The 23,615-nt window shown below is 43.6% G+C and overlaps 1 protein-coding gene across 3 annotated transcripts in view; it reads left to right on the top strand.

Annotated features, from left to right (window-relative positions):
* Rasgef1b (RasGEF domain family member 1B) overlaps positions 1-23,264 on the top strand; it is a 35,572-nt gene extending 12,308 nt beyond the window's left edge. For 2 of the 3 annotated variants that reach the window (XM_021162265.2, XM_029477552.1), the window contains exons 5-14: positions 5,956-6,171; positions 6,665-6,739; positions 8,282-8,377; positions 8,485-8,587; positions 11,251-11,330; positions 12,589-12,684; positions 17,628-17,723; positions 18,220-18,343; positions 19,235-19,307; positions 21,883-23,264. In XM_021162265.2, coding sequence (XP_021017924.1) covers positions 5,956-6,171; positions 6,665-6,739; positions 8,282-8,377; positions 8,485-8,587; positions 11,251-11,330; positions 12,589-12,684; positions 17,628-17,723; positions 18,220-18,343; positions 19,235-19,307; positions 21,883-21,907 — 984 coding nt within the window. In that variant the 3' untranslated portion in view covers positions 21,908-23,264. The remainder of the gene's footprint in view (positions 1-5,955; positions 6,172-6,664; positions 6,740-8,281; positions 8,378-8,484; positions 8,588-11,250; positions 11,331-12,588; positions 12,685-17,627; positions 17,724-18,219; positions 18,344-19,234; positions 19,308-21,882) is intronic. The other variant, XM_029477551.1, reaches the window with a different exon arrangement.
* Positions 23,265-23,615: the final 351 nt, after the last annotated feature.

Below are 23,615 nucleotides of genomic sequence, written 5' to 3'. Positions count from 1 at the left end.
TGGGGGCTGTGTTGGTGCTAACTCAGGATGTCAGGTGTGGTTTGATTTCATTGCACTTCAGTCTGTCTTCTGCAAAGGTTTGACCCAGCTCACATATTAATTTCTGTGTCTGCCCACCCTTAAGGTAGATACAGCTAAATAGCATATTAATAACTCTTAATTAGAAATAGACAGTCCAGGCCATGGAGGGGAAAGCACTTATGCTAGTGTTTAGTATGAGTGTAGCTGGCAAGGATGGCTGTGGCTTGTAAATTCTGAATCAAAGGGAAATACAGCTGTTTACAGAATGTCAGGGGAGAGAAAGAAACAGACTAATTATTCTGGGCATTAAGTGAAAAACTTAGAAATTTGGGGCCAGTAGAACATTTGCCAGACAGACATAAGTGTGATGACATACAGGAGAAATAGTAAACAACGCATTCTGTGGAGGGATTTTGTGTAGGAGGCTTAACATGCCTTTTACAGTGTTCACCGTGAACTCTTCTTGATAAAAGAGAGAGGATGCACTGTTGTATAATTAGCAAAGGTGACTCCTGGGGCTGGGGGTGGCCTGCAGGAAACAATCCAAGGATTCTGGTGCCGGAAGTTGTTTCAAGGGTAGGACCCAGAATAAGTGGAGATTCAAAGTCTCTTAGGTCATACTTCATAAATATCACTTACCTCAACTGAGCCTTTGATAGGCAGGTGCTAACCGGCTTCAATAGAGTCGAGGTTATTTGAAGCAGGCCCGGAGGGCTAACTTTGTGTGTTGAAGCTTGTTGGGCAAGGGATAGCTTTGTAGTTTCCGTGTGGCTGATAAGTTTCTGGGAACAAGTTTGGCATGGATGTAACGCTGTCACCTAGAAAGAGGTAGACTAGGCACCTGGCAGTGAGTGAGCGATGTCCCAGAGGTGGAGAGATGCACTGGGCCTCTGTGTCAGCTCCCTGGAGAAGTGGTTCCCTCAGCTCTGTGCTGCAGAGATAACACCTCAAGACACCTGACCTGACTCGTGTCACTGTGTCTTACTGCCATTCTCCTATCCTAAGATCCATGACAGGAGGCAAAACCAGCTCTTCTGAGCACTTAGCTCTCTCATATGGTTTTAACCCAAGAGTTAATGCTTTCAATCTTCTTTCCTGGCGCTGTGCGGAATGCCCCACTGGTGTGGCTCTTCTGATCCGTTTGCCTGTCTTAGGTTCTTGCTGCTGAGAATGAACTGATGCAGATGGACACCCACAAAGGTGAATGTCCAACAGTGCAGTTTGCCGGAAGCGTTCTGTTAGGGATGGCAGCTGCTGGCTGCTTGGCAGGGCCTAGGTTGGCTCAGTGGCTTTGGCTTATGACAAACTGGTCAAAGGATGAGCGCCATCCCAGGGCTGTATCTTCTCTGAAGCAAGATCTAAGTCACAGTCAATTTTTCAGTTTGGTTCAATTATACAGAGCTATCCATGCTGCCAGCCGATCTCTTCTTTGTTGCTTCTCAGAGATAGGATCTAGAAATTGCTTCTAAACTTGTTTCTTCCCATAAAAGGAATACCTGGTTATTATTATTATTATATTTAAAGATTTATTTTAGTTATTTTATGTCTGTGAGTACACTGTTGCTCTCTTCAGACACCAGAGGAGGGCATCAGATTCCATTGCAGATGGTTGTGAGCCACCATGTGGTTGCTGGGAATTGAAGTCAGGACCTCTGAAGGAGCAGTCAGTGCTCTTACCTGCTGAGCTATACTTCCAGACTGTATTATTATTATTATTATTATTATTATTAATTTTAAAGATAAAATGCAGTGATTTGAAAATGCCAAATTGATGGCTTTTGGTCTTTCTTATGGAAATAAAAACCATGGTGTTTCTTTTCATTTGTTTACTGAGATCTGGTCTTTATCCACAAGGTCACGGCTTCAGGAATTGGGGGAAATGGAGGAAAGGGACAGACATTCTCTGACTCCAACTTCTCGTTGATGTTGATCCGCTTGTGTTAACAGCATGGAGAGGTCAGCAGGCTCATTAGTAGGTAAACAGGATTTACTGGGGAGTACACTGAATGCAGGTACGTGGAGGCCGTGCCTGCCTTCACTGGCCAGGGCTTCAAGATAGCTGCCATTTCTTGGCTGCTTTTATCCAGAATTTAGGAATTGGCTCCACACATAACAGTTGCTTGATTTGGGTGTGTTCTGGCTAGTCCTCTAAATTCCTCGTTCCCTTCTCATTCCATAAATCATGGCGCTAAGTGCCTTGTGCTAATGTGTTAAAGGCCCTTGCTGCACTTAACAGTCTTGGCAGTCTCCCTGCTATCGAGTACCTAAATTTCTCTTCTCAGAGAGACCTCCCACGACTCCAAGTCACAGACCCTCCCATTCTTGACTTTTATACCTTTTGTTTCCTGGCACTCTGGGACTTGTAGTTCATTGTTTGTTGTTCCATTGGACTCTAGTCTATGATCATTTTGTTCACTATGGTTTCTTTAACTCCTATTTAATGCTGGGCATGTACTTGGTTCCCAGTATATTTGAATGGATGGGTGGATGGATGGATGGATGGTGGATAGATGGATGGTAGATGGATGGATGGATGGATGAATGGATAGATGTTGGATGGATGGATGGATGTTGGATGGATGGATGGATGTTGGATGGATGGATGTTAGATGGATGGATGGATGTTGGATGGATGGATGTTAGATGGATGGATGGATGGATGGATGGATGTTGGATGGATGGATGGATGGATGGATGGTGGATGGATGGATGGATGGATGGATGGTGGATGGATGGATGGTGGATGGATGGATGGTGGATGGATGGATGGAGGATGGACAGATGACTGAATGAAGAAGCAAGTCAATTATGAGAATGGGGAAACATTATTCCTCCCAGTTGAAGAATCCTTGGTTTGAATTGGGACCTGTTGCTTCTTGCCTCTGACTTCAGGGGATATTTTCTTTTTGGCAATCGGTGAGTCCAGGTGTGCCCTGTGTATAATTTAGTCAGGTTCTTTAGGATCTGCTAGGACAGTTCCACATAATTTGACTTAATGTGCTTCTCCCCTGGGGATTTGCCCCAGATGAAGTGGTTTTATTAGGGCTCACCTGAAAGAAACACAAAATAAAACTAATGATTGAATTTCATGACAAATGACCAGAGTGGGCGTCATGCAATTTCCCTTCCTTAAGGGGCTGGCGTTTGTAATAAGGACTTCAGCCTTTATTTGCCAGGTAATTACTGTCGCTGGCAACTGAAGTTATAAAGAAGAATAAGTACATATTTAGCAATTCATGACTCAGTGAGGAGGCATGCTTAACTTCACAGGACCTGATTTCTCAAACGGCATCAGATGAAAGCAGGAAGCTTTGAAAGGGGTCACAGTACCCCCTCTCCCTCCCTCCCTCTCCCTCCACACAGATTCAGTACTTCCATTGTGTACTTTTTTGTGTTATATCTTGCTGTTGGTTTTTGTTCACTGTGACTTGAAGTTCCCCCACCCTCTTTCTAAAGATGACATTTTTCAGTGGAGAACACAAATCTTTCACCTGATAAGACTTTCAGGAGAGTTCTGCTTCCTACCCATTGCTGCCTGCCAGAATCATCTGAGGTGGATCTGCAGTGTGCTGCGCAGACTGTGCCTCATCCCAGTTCAATCAGAAACCTGCCCCAAGCTGCAGCCCATCCTGCTCAGCCCACTGGGTTTTTTGATTTTGATTGTTTGTTTGTTTTGCTGGGACCTTCAGGTGGTGACCGGTAGAAAAGTGGCCATTCCCACCAAAAGTCTCTTGTGTTAGGGACCCTGAGAAGGCGAGGTGTGAGATATAGAATATCTTGTGTGGGATATAAAATGACGCACATTTTAAAGATGGGTGTTTTGCTTTCCCAAGTGGAAAGGAACTTTTCTACACATGTTCCTTACATTTAGTATTCCAGGAAAGAGCACTGGGCTGACTTTTGCTTTATTTACAATAAACCGAGTAGTGTAGGAATCTGTTCTGACTATCGAATAAGAACATTTACACAGTAAATATGCCAGCCCCACTCCTGTGAGCAGCAGTTAGTGATGCCAGCCTTGTGTGTACCTTGCTGCTTGGCTCAGATGTACTCAGGCATGGCTGAGCTCACCCATAGGAATGGTGGGCTTAGAGAATTCAGTTTTGCTTTTGGTTTTGTACTTTTTAACTCTTCTCAGAAAAATTTGACCAAGATGTCCCTTATCTACACCAAAATACACTTTTTATGTTAGAAAACGGCAGTTGTGGCCTACGCCTGTAACTAGTTTTTGTGGCTGTTGTTTTATGTGCGTTGGCATTTGGCTTTCTTGTGTATCTGTGTGATGGTTTTGGGACTCCTGGAGCTGGAGCTACAGACAGCGGTGGAGCCTCCATGTGGGTGCTGGGAATTGAACCCAGGTCCTCTGGAAGAGCTCTAACCACTGAGCCATCTCTCCAGCCTCTGTAAATAAGTTGTAATGACTGTAAAAAAAATGTAACATGTTTTCTACTCGGGGTGGCACATGATGTAGCTAACGTGTCTCAAGGAGAGTCATATATTGGGAACTGTCGCATAGCTTTAAGAAGCAGTAGGAACACGCATGTAGGCATTTATAAGGACGTTTGGTAGAGAAGACCAAAGTATACCTCACAAGTCAGTTCGGGTGTATCTCAGTGTTCCTAGAGAAGGTGAGCTTGGGCTGGGTATAATGTAGCCCAGTACTTACGTTTGACTCGTTTGGATACCAAGGAAAGACATATTTTTCTTTGAGTGATAAATACAAATTAACAGCCTCCAACCTTAATCCTCAGTGGGACCTAGATTGTTTGAAGTTTTGTTTGTTTGCTTTTTCCCTGGGGGGGGGGTGTTGTTTGTTTATTTGTTTGAGACTGGTTCTCATGTATCTCTGGCTGGTATCAAATTAGAAAAAAAAATATATCTTTTAGGCTTACAATTTTCAAATTTCGAAATCTTGGCAGATGCTACTAGGCACCTTTTAAAAAGCCATTGAGGAGTAAGCATAGGCTTGCCCACATCTGTAGGCTCCCTGGGTCTGTCCTCCTGTGGAGCTATCTGCCTAAGTGCCCAGCTGGCATTGAGTCAGTCTGCACGGCTCTTGCCAACATGAGCACCATAATTTACCTCGAAGGATGGTTGGCTGTTAGCAGTTGGAGGCTAGAAAAGAAAGACCAGAATAACTCCATATCAAATAACTATACTCAACAAAGGAAGGAAGGAAGGAAGGAAGGAAGGAAGGAAGGAAGGAAGGAAGGAAAGAAGGAAGAGTGGTTGACTGGGAAGTCATTACTTTGCTTTAAAGAGTGTTTTAGAGGCAAGTGGTCGACATTTACCTATAATACATGAAATACCTTTGTAACCTACGCCTCCTAAGAGTCATGAGTATAGCATGGTGCAGTCATCAATGAGGTGGCATCTGGTGGTAGCATTGTGGCAAGAGCTGCCCTGTGAGAGAGTGGCAGTGAACATCAGTACTGACCCGTGCACGGGAGGGAATGGACAGGAGTCAAGAGAGGTCAGACGACAAGAGTGAATACCCAATTCGACTGTAGACAGGAAAGATCAGGAAGGTAGAGTAGACGGTGATGGTGCGTTCTTGTCACGTAGCTGCTGTGCACTTGGCAAAACAGGCTGGAAATTACAGGCATGGAGAAGCCCCGTAGGTGACTGTAAAAACATGGGAAGACGATGATCCACCTTGAGATAGTGAACAGACACGGTTTCACTAGAGCACGCTTAGTTGTATGTAGTACTCATTATGCTGGAGCACCTCTATAGCTAATCTGAAGTTTCTGAGGTGTTTTTGAGGCCCAGCCTGAATTATATCTTCAAAGGCAGCCTGAGAGAACCTAGGTTATTGAAACCTAGGTGTTTATCTGCTAGAGCTCAGAGCATTTGAAGACAGGGTGTCTGAGGCCTCACACGGCTGGAGAAGAGTGCGCAGGGCAAGAATACCATCCTCCCTTCACTTCCTAGCAGACGTACCGGAAGAACGTCCAGCAGATGATGCAGTGTCTGATCCGAAAACTCGCCGCTCTCAGCCAGTATGAGGAAGTCCTGGCTAAGCTCAGCTCCACAGCCACGGACCGGCTCACGGTTCTGAAGACCAAGCCCCAGTCCATACAGCGGGACATCATGACCGTCTGCAGCGACCCTTACACATTGGCCCAGCAGCTGACCCACATCGAGCTGGTGAGGCACTATCTGCTTTGCCCTTTGCAGCCACAGCTAGTTTGCTTTGGCAACCAGACTGTTGGCTGATAGTAAATCTCGGGAGAGAGGTCAGAATCACTCAAAAGAGGAAACATCCACAAAGCAGCCAGAGCGTGATTTGTGTGGGCATCTGAATATGGATGCCCCGATATCCTGAGAATTTACTCGTAAACACACTCTAAACAAGACGTGGGAGCAGAGTTTACTGGCCTTCTTGGTCTTCTTTCTGCCTCTAATTAGTTTCCTGTTATTGTCTTATTATTTCCTTCATTCTTCAACTGTCTTAGGAAACATTGACCTAAGTTAGAGAGCATTGCCCCTCTTCACATCTTGAAGCTGATGAAAGTATTCAGGGTTAAAAGCTCATTTTATAACCTGGTTTGAGAAACGCGGGGTAGCATCAAAATTAATAGAGGGGAGTGGGCATCTGTTTTCTTCTCATTTTCTTTAATATTGTCTGCTTTTGTCCCAGGAGAGACTCAATTACATTGGCCCAGAAGAGTTTGTTCAGGCATTTGTGCAGAAGGATCCTTTGGACAACGATAAGGTAATCAGGACCGAGTTGTTTGTTTTCGTGTTTTCATTAGCTGTTTTGTGATTCATCGGGGTTTGTCTTGGGCTGGGTCTATACAATAGTGCCTATACAATAGTTCTACTCCATCACTTCCTCCTTATTGGGGAATTTAATAAGCCCTTCCTGGCCAGCAGACACAGTGTTGGTGAGAGAAGACGATAAGAACCTAATGGTTTTAGCAGATTAAAGCCAGAAAGAAAATCAAAGAGAACGGTCTGCCCGCAGTTCAGAAGCAGGGACAGAGAGGCAGGATGTGCACCAAGCCTGCCTCTCTGTCCCTGAAAGGCTCCAGGTGGTCTGGCCCCTTTCTGGAAGTAAATCTGCACACATGTAAAGAACATGGTACTGGACATACACTATACATTTCATGAACACATGAACACATTTCCCCCATTCTAGAGTGACCTCTAGAAGCACTTTGAGTTGTTAGGCTATCTGCAGCTGCTATAATCTACTGATGAAGTCTCTCTGGGAGACAAGCCAACAGCTGTTTCCCGCCTTGGACCAGCTTCTCTCAGTATGGGAAGTGAGGACTGGGTTTTTCAATAGGAGGCTAGTGGAATGTTTTGTTTGTGTCTTCTGAAAGGAAGGAAAGAGGATTAATGAACCCCCCCAAGCTTGACCTTGAACTCCACGCTAAGATGAACAGTGTGGCATTCACCCTACTCAAGATGCTCTTGGTGTAGATTTCCGTTTATCTTCGGGTAAATGGTGCTCCAAAATTCTGTATTCCCTCTCCTTGCTGTGTTGATAGCAATTGGTATGGGCAGCCCAAGGCTGTTGGAGAATGAAACCCCCTGCCAATTGCATTTCTGTGCAATTGATAAATGCCCTGTGCTGTGATAAAATGCCCTGGTAATAAAGGACTCCGGGAGAAGGAGCTTGTTTGGCTCACAGTTCCAGATTCTGGGCCACCATAGAGAGGAAGTCAAGGTCGGAACCCAAGTAGCTAGTCACATCCCGGTCCAGAGCAGAGTGAAACATGCTAGGGTTTAAGGGGAATTTTGTATGCCCTGGTTTACTCTTAGGGTGAGGGGCATGCAACATTTTGGCTTTCTTATGTAGCTCACTCTAAAAATGGCAAGTTCCTCAGAAATAAAACTTTAGCCTTTAAAGAGGGGAAAGGAACAGAAAGAAACACGTGCAGCCAGGCCTGTTCACACACGAGCTTCTGTGCTGTGCTGTTCAGCTCCCCCTGCCTAGAAGAAATGGTGCTGCTGCCCTCAGAAATGGGCAGGGCCTTCCTACATCCATTAACAGTCAAGGCAGTCTCCCACAGACTCGCTCTTCCCACGGGATTCTAGCTTGTCCAGTAGCTTGTCACGGAGACTGTCAAGTGGACAGTTAAAAGTAACCAGCAGACCCTTCTTTGTAATTGAGGGTCTGAGGGCACATGCCACCCAGGATAACATCATTTCAGAGGAACTTCAGTTCTTGGGAGGGAAGGAAGGACATGTTTGCGAGCGCATCCAGGCGTATTCACAGGCTTATCTATCCACGTTGCTTCCACTGTAGAGTTGCTTCAGCGAACGGAAGAAAACACGAAACTTGGAAGCGTATGTAGAATGGTTTAATCGTCTAAGCTACTTGGTTGCTACAGAAATCTGCATGGTGAGACAACACATTTGTTTTTCTCAGATCCAGTTTTCCTGCTTTACCTTCTATCTGTTGGGCCTGTTTTTTGGGTTCCTGTCTGCTCACGCTCGTTTTTCTTACAGCCTGTGAAGAAGAAACACCGAGCGAGGATGATCGAGTATTTCATCGATGTGGCTCGAGAGTGTTTCAACATTGGAAACTTCAATTCTTTGATGGCAATCATCTGTGAGTGTTTGTGTGTGTGTATACACTAGTTTTATGGGGCTTGGAAATTGTATCTACTGAAAATCTGTCTTTCCTGAAAACTCTACTCTCTTTAATCCAGAGTTATTATGAAACGTTCAGAATGCTTTATAGACCCAAACTAGTGCCAAGTACATATAGTCTTTCCTTCTTAAAGGCCATTCATTGACTGTTTTTAGTTCATCTATGCTCAGTTAAATATCCATCTGTAAAAGCTGAGAACTGAAACACTTGTCTAAATACAAGGTTTCTAGAGGTATTTGGGCAGCAGGTATATCAAGCATTATGGAAATGGCCTGACCTGAGATGAAATCTTGCCATCTCGTCAGCAGTAGCCTGAGGATGGCCTAAGAAACCAAGCTCTTCACTCTTGCCCGTGCCTCTGAGACAACATCAGCTTATGACTGCGGTCTTGCTTCTAGCTCCCTCCAGAGGATCATGGGGGCTTTAATGACTGCAGAGGATCATGGGGGCTGTAATGACAGACACTGTGTTCCTTTCTACTGATTTTATTGGCACAGATAGAAGCAAATCTTTGTGGCTCCATCTTAATACTCAGTGGCCATTTACACACCTACAGGCACTCAGGAAATATTTGTGTAAAAGGAAGAGAGGAGTTAGGTCACTGAAGCTCGAGAATCTTCTCAATTTAGTTTATCAATATTTATCCTGATAAATCTCTTCACTATACTCCTTTTTTTCGTATTTTGTCTTCTATCATCTGCCTTTGTTTTCCCCCATTGAAATGTTGACTATGTTTGACTCCATAGAAATAGTGGGTAGAGCGGGCATCTAAGCACAGGGGTCCTCAGGGACAGAGGATAACTTAGTTTTCTTCGTCTGCCAATTAGAAAGTGCCAAGGCAAATCATAGTATGGAAGAAGATATTAACATATAGCCAACAAAGAGCTTGTATCCGTGACGCATACAGAACCATACAATTGCACTGGATAACTAACCAGGGGATAGTAAGTATATAAAGGATCATCAGAAATGCAAAGGACCACCTCATACACCAAAATAACTTAATCAAAACTAGTTGCAGCAAATATTGTCCGGGGTAAGGGGGTACGTGGAATGTGTTATACAGGAAGAGAGGGCGTTTGCATAGTTTTATGGCTTTAGCAACTGGCAGTTTCTTATAAAGCTAATCAAAAACCTACCCTGTAATCTAGATGTTCCAATGCCAACGTATTTGCCTCATAACTAGTGAGCACGCCTACAGAAAGATTTGTGCTAGAATTATAAATGAGGCTTTATCCCTAATAGCCCCAGCTTGGAAGGAGCCCAAATGCCTGTTTGCAAGTAAATGACTGAGCAAACCGTGGTGCAGTCACACAATAAATGCTCTGGAGCAGTAAAGATGAATCACTGAAACATAGCTAAGCTGGATGAGTTTCACAATCGACGTGCTGAGCCTTTACCAGGTCAGGCACGACAAGGCATGTGCAGTGGGATCCCACTCATGTAAGGTCTAGGATAGACAAGGCCAACTAATGTCTAGTGATAGGTGACCATTTCTGGAGGAGGTGGAAACTGACCAGAAGTGGGTTGAAAGGAGCTTTCCGGGTGATGGAAAGTTCTGTTAAACTTGACTGGAATGGAGACTTATGACCTCGTACACCTATCAAATTCATCTCATTGGACATTTAAGATCTGTATCTGTGTCTTGCCTCAATTAGAAATCTCTTAAAGTTACTAAACATAGAAATATTGGTGGCAGGAGATGAATACATGTACTCATTTAGGTCCATGTAGACTCCTTTTCCACTGCAGTGTGGTACCAAGTAGCTATAGGATATAGGTTTTCACTGGGACAGGCATGATGGGACAGGTATGGACTGTGGAGCCATATTGGTATGATCTCTGCTACTGGGGCAGCCAGACAACATTGGGAAAATTCCCCAGCCTAGAACTTAGCTTATTCTTGAAGGAATGTATAGTGGGGATGTGAGGAACTTTATGGAAACTATGCATGACAGGTTAGGTGACAGGAAACAGGTCAGCAAATAACCTGGAGCCCAGTCACCAACTGTTCTGTTTTGTTTTCTAATGGCCAATGAGCTAGAGTTCTAATAGTTTGAAGTGATTGAAAGTAATTTTTAAAAAAAGAATTTTCAATATGAATATAATATAAAGTCAAACTTTAGCATCTTGTCAGGTCCAGTGTCTTCTATCTTTTCTCCTAACACATGAGAGACTGAAACAGGAGGAGCTAAAATTCCAGTCTTAGTTCTGGAGAAAAGCCCAGACCAGTCTAAACTACATGAGGCCCTGCCTCAGAAAACCCTCACCATATGAACTTCAGCATCTATAAGTAAAGTGTTGAAGGACTGCAGTCATGATCATGTGTTTGTGTGTTTACCCTGGCTGCTCACATGCTACAACATGGCAGGGTCGAGGTCCTCCAGTATGACCTACATTCCCCAAGAAATGTGCTTAGCCCGTTTTCAGCTGTGCTGTGCTGCTTCTGAGCTGAGGAGAAGGTAGCAAAGAAATGTTGTAAAATCGGAGGCTGTTACTACTGTTGGAGGACTCAGTTGCCGATGCTTGGTTACATATGCATTACGGGAGTATAAGCTACAATGACTTCTTACGTCTCTGTTTTCCATTCTCTTCCCCTTACGCCCCTCTTAAACGGGAAGCTGGTATGAATATGAGCCCGGTCTCGAGACTTAAGAAAACCTGGGCCAAAGTGAAGACTGCAAAGTTTGACATTCTTGAGGTATGTAAAAGGGATGACTCGGTGTTGAGTGGATAGAGCATGCCTGTGGTACCTGCACTCGGGAGGCTGAGTGTTAGGGCAGCCTGGGATGGATAGCAAGGGACCTGGATGATGGGATTCAGCCGTAGGATGCTGCTTCTCCATCCATCAGAGAGTACCATCAAAGGAAAAGGCTTTCAGACCCGGAGGTAGGAAAGGGACGCAGACTGAAGAGGGCAAGATAAAGTTGATTTAGAGCTGGTCGTTTCACAGAGGTTTTGGAGTAATTGATGGGAGAAATGCTGACTTCTGAGTCATGCAAAATAGAATTTTATATACCAAAATAGAACTGGGGTCCTGGACCATAGAGAAAGGTCTACTTCCCAGTTTGTCTTTTGTACATTGTCTTTATCTCCTTAGAATATTCATTCACCACTATTTGAGCAAAGTTGGTTAATCCAAACAGCTACTCCTATATAACTCTGAGGTTATACGTTTCTGTGTGTGTGTGTGAGTGTGAGATATGACTCTGTGTGTGTTGTGTGTGTCTCTCTCTGTCTCTGTCTCTCTCTTTCTCTCTGTCTCTGTCTCTCTCTGTATCTCTCTCTGTGTCTCTCTGTCTCTGTCTCTCTGTGTGTGTGTGTGTGTGTGTTTGAATAGTGTTCATTTTCCTGTTACCTTTTGTGTATTAATGTTGACCATCTCAAGTCATTGGACATAATAAACATTCTTTCACCCAAATTAGTTGCCTAAAGTGGAAATTACCATCAAGTATATATCCTTTTATTTGAATTCTCTAGTAAACTTCTTTTTTAAAACAAACAAACAAACAAACAAACAAACAAACAAACATGGCATGTTTTCATGGTTTATGAATGATTGTTAGAACTGCAGAAAGCAAGTTCTCTTCAGGTGTTACCTGTGACCTGGCCCACTGACCATCAAGTAGAACCAGAAACTTTTCTAATGCCAGGGTTTGGATCTCTCACACTGATTTTAATAGTTCTGATCTCAACAACTAGCTTAAACGAACGCATTTGATTTAGGTTTGACATCATCAAAGTTCACATAAGCCTCTAAAAACAAACCAAACCTCAGGAAGGAAAACACTTGTGTTGTTGTTGTTGCTGCTGGTGCTGTTGGTGTTGTCATGTGTGTGTGTGTGTGTGTGTGTGTGTGATGGATAAATCATACCTCTAACGAATTCCCTGACTTTGTATGCATTGGCATGATCTGGGAAGTTGAGAGGTGGATGGTTAATGATGTTCTCTCTCCACAGCATCAGATGGATCCATCCAGCAATTTCTACAACTACAGAACGGCTCTCCGAGGGGCAGCACAAAGGTCCCTGACTGCTCACAGTAGCAGAGAGAAGGTGAGCTGCGGGAAGCGTTGCTTGTTATAGACACGTCCGGATGTAAACTACTACCTGGCGTTGCATTTACCTGCTCAGACCTAAGAGAGGCGCACTTACCTTATCCCTCGGGAGGAGTAGGCCATGAGGAAGAGGAGCTTGGACAATGGACAAAGAGAGCTGGCGAGCTATGTATTGTACATCACATGATTTGTATGTGTTCTGTAGTGCGTGTTGGTTGGACTTCAGGCAGTGAGTTAAGTCCTATGATAAGGTGACTAATAGCATTAGAGAGTAATTTGGTTTAATGGGAGAAAGACATTTAAGCTCTGCATAAGGTGGTTCCCTTAATGTAACCTTTCTTTCAAAAGAATTAGCTTACCTCCCACAGTCAAGCCGTTTATTCTCAGAAAGTAGGTCAGTTGCTATGGCATTAGGCCTGCTGTGACTAATTGGATATGTAGGTGGCTCGAAAAATACAGGGGCAGTGTCTAAAAAAAATTAATGATCCTGTCCTCTCTCCCCCACTCCTTGTACCACAAGTTCTGGACTCTGAGACACATTTCTGTCTCAGTTTCTCTCCGAGGAAGGACAGATTGTCTGTCATGGAGTTTGAGAAGTAATTGTTCAGTTATGATAACAGTTAATGCTGTCTTTTTTCTTTTGAAGATGGATTCATTTTTACTTTATGTGCATTGGCGGTTTGCCTGCATGTATGTCTGTGTGAGGGTGTCAGATCCTTGGAACAGGAGTTATAGACCGTTGTGAGCTGCCATGTGGGTGCTGGGAATTGAACCGGGGCCCTCTGGAAGAGCAGACAGTCCTTTTCACTGCTGAGCCATTTCTCCAACCGCTAATGCTGATTTCTTAGTGGTGGCTATCAACTTTTAAATTCTGCCCCCACGTGTTAAACAGTATTTTCAACCAGCTTGAAAAAAACAGGAGTAAAATATTCCCTGACTTCTAAGTCAATTCCCCACAGAATCATCGGTACTAATGAGCTAAGACAAAAAAACTCCTTTAAAAGACCGGTGACATCCGAGAAACATTGCAAATGCATTAACTTTGACTTTTAACTGGGGAAACCTTCGGATGGATGCGTGGCAGTGTGCTTGCTTTTATATTTTGCTGAAAAGAGCCAATCTGAAGTGGGTTACGCTTCCTAGTGATGATGTGGAGGGAGGACCCCGACACCCTGAGCTGGGGGTGCAGGGAAGCTGTGAGACCACCCCACATCTCCCTATGGTGGACACCAGACTCCACATGGCCCTCAGTGAGGGAGGGAGGCGGTGTGGAGTCCTGTCTGTCAGAGGGCTTTGACAGCAGCCACCAAGAGAAGCCACTGTCACTTGTGCAACTTTGACAGCTGTCCCCAGAAAGGAAAACAATTATTTACACCTATGTCACTTAGACACTTCATCTTGCTTTATTTGTAAAAGGGCATTCTATATAAATTTATAGGCTGTGCCTGTAGCTGATGGAACAACCGTAATTACAACCATCTGAAGAAGTGTACCGTTCCTTTCTCATAATTGGCCTCAAAAGATAAGAAATAAAAGCATGTCTGGCCAGATCTCTCCTGTTATTTTAAAAATGAGATTATTTTCCTCATCTTGAGCTGAGGGAGTACTTTCTTTATTCCAAAGTAACTGCCCGTTTTACAGTCTCCTTGGCAGTACCTTTCAAATAATGGTCTTTGATTCTTTCCGAATCTCAAGTTTATGTGGTCAGAGCAGTGCATTTCCAGGTACCTATTATGGTGCAAATCAAATCTGTCTTCCGTGCAGGAGCCCTTAAGTGCTCTCTAAATAGTTCCCCTCCCTGTGGGTACTCAGAGTCTCTCGGTTCTTAACCATGCGTCTCTCATGTGATTACTTGGTTTCCAGTCCCTTCCCTATCCAATTTGTGTTTCTGCAAACTTGGTCCTCCTCATTAGCATCGGTTTCTAGACGTTGAACTGACGATGCCTTAAAGAACGAAGGCTGATTCTGAACTAGCAGCAGTTCACGCTTACAGTCCTGGGGGTTGAACCTGGGCTTTTATGCCTACCAGACAAGCTCTCTAGCATCCATCTCTAAAATATCCCAGCTGCCATTTCACCGGTTTGCACTGGTTTGTTTTTAAAGAAGAATTCACCAAGTAGCCCAGGCAGGCCTTCAGCTTTAGTAGCTAGGATTTGCAAGCCTAAATGAATTCAGAATATATATTATTCTGTCTGCATGTATGCCTGGATGTCAGAACAGGGCATCAGATCTCATTACAGATGGTTGTAAGTCACCATGTGGGTGCTGGGAATTGAACTCAGGACCTCTGGAAGAGTAGTCAGTGCTCTTAACTGCCGAGCCATTAGTCCAGCCCCAGCGTTCAGGATATTTTTAAAGGGGAAAATTTGTGTTGTAGCTCAGTTGGTGGAGTCCTTGCCTAGGATGCACAAAAAGAGTGGAGTTCAGTCCCCAGTTCTCCATAGAACCACATGAGGCAGTACATGCCCGAAATACAGCACTCAGGAGGATTAGAGATGTCTAAGGTTATCCTTGACTACATAGTGATTTTGAGGGCCAGCCAGGAGGAATACATGATTCAACATGATAGTATATATAGTATACATATATATTATTTTATATATGGTTATAGAATATATGGCTATATAATATATAGCTTATATATGGTTATATAATATATATGTATTTATGTACATATACATATTAGTTTATATATGGCTGTAGAATATATATGTATATATACACATAGTTTATATATGGCTATATTATATACATACATATATATATATATATATATATATATGTATGTATATATTGCTACTTAGTTTTCCCACTAATGATAATGGCAAGACCTAAGAGAAACAAGACACAATCCCTTTATTTACCTCACAAAACCCTTGAGTTCTTATATTCTGCACCGTTCAGTTCCTTGTGTAAAACTGATGGGCACTCTCAGGAGCGATTGAGGGGTTAAAGTCTGAGATTCTTTTCTTGTCATGAGCATGAGAAATAGAGCAGCCAAGTGCCCCACATTAGGCTGGCTGTGTTTCTGTGTTCCTGGAAGAATGACTCAGTAGTCGAGCATCTTGTAGGGACACTGAATACAAAACTCCCAGAAGGAATCCTTCTGCCTCCCACGATTTAATGGCCATGATGAGAACGCAGGCTTAAGTCTACAAGACAGTAACTGAGGCCCATAGCCCAGCCCCGGGACTGGGACAGCACAGAGCCTCTCCTTTAGAAGCCATTGCACTGTAAACTACCACGTCTTGATTTTCATTGCGCCCCCACTTCCCTGGGGCTGTCCCAGGATGTGTGTTTATTGTCTTACGAGTGCATCCACAACCTGGGTAGTAGCAGAGAACGGACCAGCCTGTGTCTGGATCAATGAGCATAGCCACGCTCCAGTGAAACTCTGTGGCCACTGTCACTTCTGTTTCACATTTTTCATGTCCCCTGAAGTATTATTCTTTCGATGCCCTGTGCCAGCCACTTAAAAATGTAAGGCATGCTTCTCCGAGGCCATACCAAGAATAACAACACATACATTTAAAGCAAAACAAAGCACAAACAAAATCCTTACATTTTGCCAGCCCCTAGCTTTTATTACCAGCCAGCTATCGAGCCAGTTCTTAAACTGATGTGTGATGGAGTCCACAGCCCAGCCCCGTGCCCCACGAGTGTTCTTTGAAAGAGGCAAGGGTCAGTGTAGATGCGAGCCAGGACCAGGAGAGGGAAGGAAGTGCATACAGTCCTTGCGAATGCTGCTTCAGGCGCTCTGCAGACAAGAGCAAGTCACGGGTGCTCGCGGAGCCGAAGACACGTTTCATTATTCTCAAGGATCAATGAAACAGAACTAATCAAAGGTGTTCTGGCTTTTTGAAAGACTTCAGGGAAAAGATCTGAATTTCTCTCTAGCAGAGAGTTGGCACTTGCCCTTTGTTCGTGAGCCAAAAAGTTTGTTTTCTCATTCGTGAGTCATGAGCTGAGAAGACTTCAAAGATCTGATCTTGGTGTTTTCAGAATTCCCCAAATAATCTGTTGGAAGAATTATTTACAGTGCAGAACTTTTTCAAATATATCACATTTGAGAAAATAAATAAATAAAAGTGGCTGTATCAGAACTTTGATCTTTGATTGACATGGGAGGGGTCCGATACAGGATACTTGTAAAGATTGCTACTCTAGGATAGTCAGGAAAGTACCGCCTCATCAAACCACAGAATCCTGGCCAAGAAGGTATCATTACAGAATCATATTGGCTTTTGAAGTCTTTAATTTTAATTCACACATTTCCATCTCCCTCTTACTTGTAGTGCATCTGTCTGGCAACAGACAGTGCAGGGTTCTTCTAAGGGGCTTTTCCAGGGCAGCATGTGAAGACTTGCTCTCTCATGCAGCCAGGTTTCTTCTACAGGAGACGGTAACAACTACTTAAAACCTTCAGCTGTCACATTATCTTGAGAAATGGCGTCAGGAGGAAAATATAAAACCAACCAACCAACCAACCAACCAACCAAACAAACAAACAAACAAGCATAGATGTCTAATGATGGGGTAATATAGAGTATAGGAAGAAGATAGGTCATGTGCCTTTAAGACTACTATAATTAAGGGGTCCCTAAATGACTAGAGTTCTTTTAGGTGCTTCTATTTCAGCACCTAAAGTAAACATTGAAGAAAATAGGAAAATCTGAACAAAAAGTATTGACCCATCCACTTGTCAACAGTGCTAGTCCCTACTGTGCTTAGGTGTTGGTGACATTTGTATCCTAGGCTAAGCCGTGGAAGGCAGTGAAGTGTGTAGCATGGAGCATACAGGAACAGTGTACCGTAATTCACCATAATTCACCGTGGCCTTTCGTGCAATACACGCTAACATTGCTCATTTATCCCTTCTATCTGTGACACGAGACGAACTGTTTATTTACCCAGACAAACCCTGAATCTTTTTCTTTCTAGATTGTGATACCATTCTTCAGTCTCTTAATCAAAGACATTTATTTCCTCAACGAGGGCTGTGTCAACCGTCTTCCAAATGGCCATGTCAACTTTGAGGTGAGTGGGACGAAGTAGGATGTGAATATCAGTAAGGATCAGGCTTGGTGGCGCACTCAGGAGGCAGAGGCAGGAGGATTACCACAAGTTTGAGGCCAGTCTGGCCTACATAGTGAATTTCAGGGCAGCAGTGTGACATAATGAGAGTCTGTCTCAAAAACTAAAAACTTAAAACAAAAGCCAGAGGGAATTGTTTCTTAGTGCCCCAGCCTAGCAGCAAGGCCATTCTGCAGCTCAGAACAAACTTGCTATTGGCCTGCTGTCTATAAGAAAATGAGAGCACCAAATAGCACAGCTGCCATTCCACCCGGCGGCACTGTTGCTTGTGAGAATGTGAGTGATCTTCCATTCCCTAGCTAGCAAACACAGTGCTTATTAAATGAAGACGAGACAATGATTCTGAAGTTCCCAAACTGGGTGCTTTTCAAATGGAGTTGTGTCCCGCAGCCCAATAATTCTTGACCATCACCCTTAAAATCCTTTAATTCTCTTTCAGAAATTTTGGGAACTGGCCAAACAAGTGAGTGAATTTATGACATGGAAACAGGTGGAGTGTCCGTTCGAGCGGGACCGGAAGGTCTTACAATACCTGCTCTCAGTGCCTGTATTCAGTGAAGATGGTGAGTCTTTAGCTTGCACCTGCCCCAGATGCCCCCAGATAAATGCCTGTCCTTGGCTGCCTCTCGTGTATGATGCCAGGCCTCTGAGCTGATCCAACCTTTTCCATCTGTTGCATGGACAGTCTTACAGTTTACCCCTAAAATGTTTTCACTTTGTAAGCAGCCAAACATAGGACATTAGACATCTTTTGCAGGACCTAATGCCTGTCCTGCCAAATGATAAGCATGCTATTGGAAAGCTGTTAAAAGCTATTTTAAAAAAGTGTGCATAGTCTTGACCTGTTAGAACACTGGGCAATGGAAGAAGAGGAAATGCCTGGTTATGTGTAGGACAATTCATAAGTAGTCTGTAGAATACTTAGTAGGGAGATTACCTACTTGTTGACGGTATCTGCAGCAATGGCTGGCAGACATTTTGAATTCATATTGCCTGTTTGGGGATAGGCAGCTGATTGTTTTCATCTCTGTAAATAAGATTAACAACAACTTTTACAACCTTGAGATGTAAAAGATCTCAAAGATCTTTTGGATTTAAACAATCTACACGGAATTTCTGTTATTGAGCCGAGGGTGCCAGGAAAGAGGCATGGCCCTTCCTTTCAGAGAGAATATAAATCTGAGTGTTCGGCAGGACAGTACAGTTTGCATTTTGAAAGCTTCTTGTCTCATATATGCTTGATTAATTAAGGGCCTTCTCAGCTCAGAGCCATGGGGTTGCCCATGGCTAATCAGAAGCAGAGAGCTGCTCTGTGTTCTTCAGGATAACTCAGTGTATCTGAAGGGTGTACTGGAGCATAGGCTCAAAGCTGAGTAGGCCTTTCCAGCACTGGGGTTAATGATATCAGGAGATGGCTTCAATCGTAACGCTTTCTCTCCTTTGGTTGATTGTAGCACTCTACTTGGCTTCATACGAGAGTGAAGGACCCGAAAATAATATAGAGAAGGACAGATGGAAGTCTTTAAGGTGAGTCTCAATGCTTCTTAAAATTGTGCTAGTCTATAGGAAACATTGGCTTTACCTCAGGAAAGCCATATGCATGCCTTACTATAGGAAGGCCCCACCTACCTGTTTGGCAGAGTCTAAAAGCCTACTTTATTTAGGGTTCTTAAGTGTTTCAACTTCTCTTTTAACCCACGAACCAGAGGTAGGGAAGAAAAATGTTAATAGGAAAAGCGTCTTGTGGACCTGTTTAGAAGTAGTTCCTAGGGGTGATTCCACTCTGTTGTCAGTTAAGTCTAAAGAGCAAACACCAAACATGAATCAGCAGTCGTGGCTCAATCCAGCAGAAACAGCAAGGCTCTGCCGATCAGTATGAGTCAGCAGAAGCAGCCAGAAGCAGCTGGAATACCGTGAGAAGTTCTTTGGCAAGTTTCTCTCTGTGAAGTGAAGACCAACAAAACATTGCAGGTGTGGCAATGCAAGAGCATCTTTTTGCTGTCTGTGGGGTTCTCCTTATACTCTTTCCAAATATCACTCACCCTCTTAAACATCAGTTTCAACAAAGCATCCTCTCACAAGACAGCTTCCAGAAAAACATCATGTGATATAACTGAGTTTCCAAAGCAACCAGGAATTTCCACTTCAGAGTCTTGCCTTCAGGTCACAGAATCCCTGTGGCTTGGGATTCTTGGTGCCTTTTATTTCTTCTTTACTGTGGCAGATAATAGCAGGATTGCAGTTCCTCCCTGATGACGTCATGGAATATGGGATTGAAATTACCCCATTGTATAGCACAACAAAACAAACAAGTTTAAAAAAAAAACAATTTTTCTTTGTTTAAAAGTTCAGACTGGGGTGTGAAGAAATGGCTCAGTGGTTAAGAGCACTGACTGCACTTCCAAAGGTCCTGAGTTCAAATCCTAGCAGCACATGGTGGCTCACAACCATCTGTAATGAGATCTGATGCCCTCTTCTGATGTGTCTGAAGACAGTTACAGTGTACTTACATATACATTAAATAAATAAATAAATCTTTTTTTTTTAAGTTCAGGCTTTATTTTTGAATAGTTCTAGTCTTAAAGCTATTTGGGTGGGATCCCAACAAAAACACTGGCTAAAATTAATATCAGTTAAAGTTGGGGTATCAGTTAACAATCAGAAATCAGGTCTCCTTTGGTTGAGAGAGAGAATCTGAACTTAAAATATAATTTGTAGGTTAAAAAAAACAACAAAATGTTGGCTATTCTATTAGTATTTTTAAACAAATTAGCAAGTGTTTGTATTTTAAGCATGTAAGATATTTTAATAGGCCAAAAAGCAGCCAGGACATATAATAATATAATACAAGATGATCAAGACTAGTTCAGACATACACCAAAGTCAATGCAGATCTGGGAAGTGTGGTGAAAGAGCCCAGACTTACAGTCTCAGCACTCAAGAAGCTGATGCAAGAGGAACTGAGTTTAAGACCAGCACAAGCTACAGGGTCAGACCGTATGTCACGAAAACAAAGGAAAAAAATGGAGTATTAACTCCTTTAATTTATATTTTAGGGTGAACTTTGCCTATCATGTTTCTTCTTTGTAATCTCCCTCTTCCCCCCGCCTCCTGTCCCCAAACAAGCAGGGCCCTTGGTAAGACTCTTAGTTCCTGAAACCTTGCCGTGGATAAGTAGACAGATTGGTTCTGCAAGATACTCAGTATCTGAATTGTTCATGGATCCCCGAGTTACAAAAACCCAAGCCCACCCATCATTTCTTTATAGTTACTCTGTTCTGGTGTAGATCAGAAGTTAGGTTGCAAATCCAAGGTTTGACAGGAAAGACTGAATACTATAGCTCTTCCTCAAGGCTCTGTGCGCTGTATTTAGTATATGTAAACCCAAAAATTTAACCAAAGACTTTAGCGGTGGGACTAGAACATCATGTGAGAAAGGCTGCATACTGGCTGAATCCAGACACGCTTTACAGCCGTATAAGCTCAGGTACAATCTTTTTCTGGCCAGAGTGTGTTTGAGAGTCGAAAGCCAGGCATGTCGGCACACCTAGAACCTTAGGTCTTGGGAAGCTGAGGCAATAGAACCACATGTTTGAGGCTAGCCTGACCTACAGAGTGCGTCTGATCTCCAGGTTCCTGCCCTGACTTCCTTTGAGGGTGGCCTGTGACGTGGAAGAGTAAGCCAAATAAACCCTTCCCTCCCCCAGTTGCCCATGGTTATTGTATTTTATCATGGCAGTTGAGGCCCTAAGACGTAAGTAAGCCTGTGTACCAGACACGTGTCACACATACATAAAAGTTCATTGTCATTAATGCTGTGCACTTTTTGATTTAATAGAATACCACTCAAGGTAGAGATTACCTTAGGCAGTGCTTTGGCTGTCTCCATTAATAACTATTAACTAACTTAATTAACTATTAAGTCCAGCAGTCTTACCTGAAGGACCACTCAGACGTCAGTCCTTGATCCCTAACCCATCATTTCAACTCTGTGAAAACGACACATTTAAAAACGTGGCAGAGATGAGCATTAAGAGATGAACATTAAGCAAGGCATTCTGAGCCAATACAACTGCCTTACAGTGTTTCCTTTATTCCACAGGTCCAGCCTTTTGGGCAGAGTTTAACATCTGGAAAATGCTGCTGCTGCTGCTGTTGCTGCTGCTGCTGCCACTGCTGCATCAGAGGACCCTGGAGGGGCTGGCCTTTGTTTTCTGGCATCCAGTACTAGGGACTGCCTCCCAGACCCTGCAAGCAAGCCCAGCTGTAGATCAGACGGGAAATTCATTTCCCACAGCTGACAGATTGACTTGGATCTCTTTTGAGACTGAAATCGTCACTGAAGACACTTGAGGGAGAAGCCTCTGAAAGCCCCGGCTCTGCACATGATTCATCTTCTGGAATTTCCATGTGAATCACAGCTCTGCACCTGGATGGACTTTTGTTTGTTATGGTTTTTTTTTTGGCCTGAACATTTGCTGCTAATGGAACTTACACAGCCGAGTGTGGCTCTATGGAAGCCCGTGTTTCTTTGTTAATTTAAATGAAAAAGGGAGAGGGAGGGAGGGGAAACCCCTCCCACCCGCCAAGTTTGGATCCTGGACCTCAGCTTGAACAGTATTCCAGTGAGGGCAAAGATTGGGTGGGGTTCTACTGCAGACACCCCCTTACCCAGTGCGGTATTGTAAACACCCCTCCCCCATCCCCCTCTTCCTCCAAGGCTTTGAGTTGGCTGCTGGCTAGCAAACTCCTTCTTACCCATTAAGTTATTTAATATAATAATGAAGCGCAACACTGTGGTAGGAAAATAGCCACTAGGGGGGAAAAAGGCAGAGATTGTCACTGTCGGACTGCCCATCCTGCAGGATGGGTCACTGTAGGATTGCCCATCCTGCAGGAAGGGACCATGTTTTCTTTACCCTTCTGAGCTGTCTACAGCTGACCACTGTGTCCTATAGATGTATTTTTCAGTAGGTTTTGTTTTTGTTGTTGTTAACTTAGTTTTCCATGATGCTGCCCCATCCCCGTAAATGTAAATGCTATGACTTTAAGGGTCTTGGGGGTAAGGATCCATGACCTAAACACAGTCGTTTTTTTTTTCCCCTAACTTATTTTTCATTATTCTCTGGAGTCAGTTGGTGGCTAAACATATAAACAAGGAGTCCATTAAGAAAACGTACCTCCTCGTCCCACAGCAGTGACCAAATGCAAACCAGGTTGCTGATAATTCTGATCAACTTTAACATCTAAATTAGGTCTGTAGTTGTTCTGCAGGCAGCCATTACGATACTCTAGGAGAGACTTTAGAGTAGTGGTCCCCCGCTAATGAAAACGCACAATGCCAAGTTCCAGCCATGTTGGTTAACCCTTCTGACGCCATCCTGAGAATCAGCATGTCTTAACCATGCGTCATCTCAACAGGCTTGACCTGTCTCCAAGTTGTCCCTTCACAATGTCAATACATTTTAAGCTCTGCAGCCAGGAGTTGTGGCGTCTTCTTTTGCTTTCTGGATGGAATTGTGGGTGGAGGGATGGGCTCATAGCCATAGCCATTCAACTGGCTCAAAATTCGTCCACTCCTGAGGGAAAGACCTTAGGAATATAGGCACAGATGCGCGTTTGTTTTCTACGAAGAAATCCTAGGCAACATTCAGCCACTAATGTTTTTCAGACACGGTCTAAGGTGTGTAGGCACAGATGCGAACATCGTCCTTTTCACCCTTAGTTATTGTCTTAGTTATGTTTCCATTGCTGTGAAGAGACACCATGACCAAGGCAACTCCTATAAAGGACAACATTTAATTAGGGCTGGCTTACAATTTCAGAGGTTCAGTC

Source organism: Mus caroli, chromosome 5 (genome assembly GCF_900094665.2).
Source record: "Mus caroli chromosome 5, CAROLI_EIJ_v1.1, whole genome shotgun sequence".
NCBI classification, from domain to species: Eukaryota; Metazoa; Chordata; class Mammalia; order Rodentia; family Muridae; genus Mus; species Mus caroli.
Note: the sequence above shows the minus strand (reverse complement) of the source record. Positions and strands in the feature narration are given on the sequence as shown.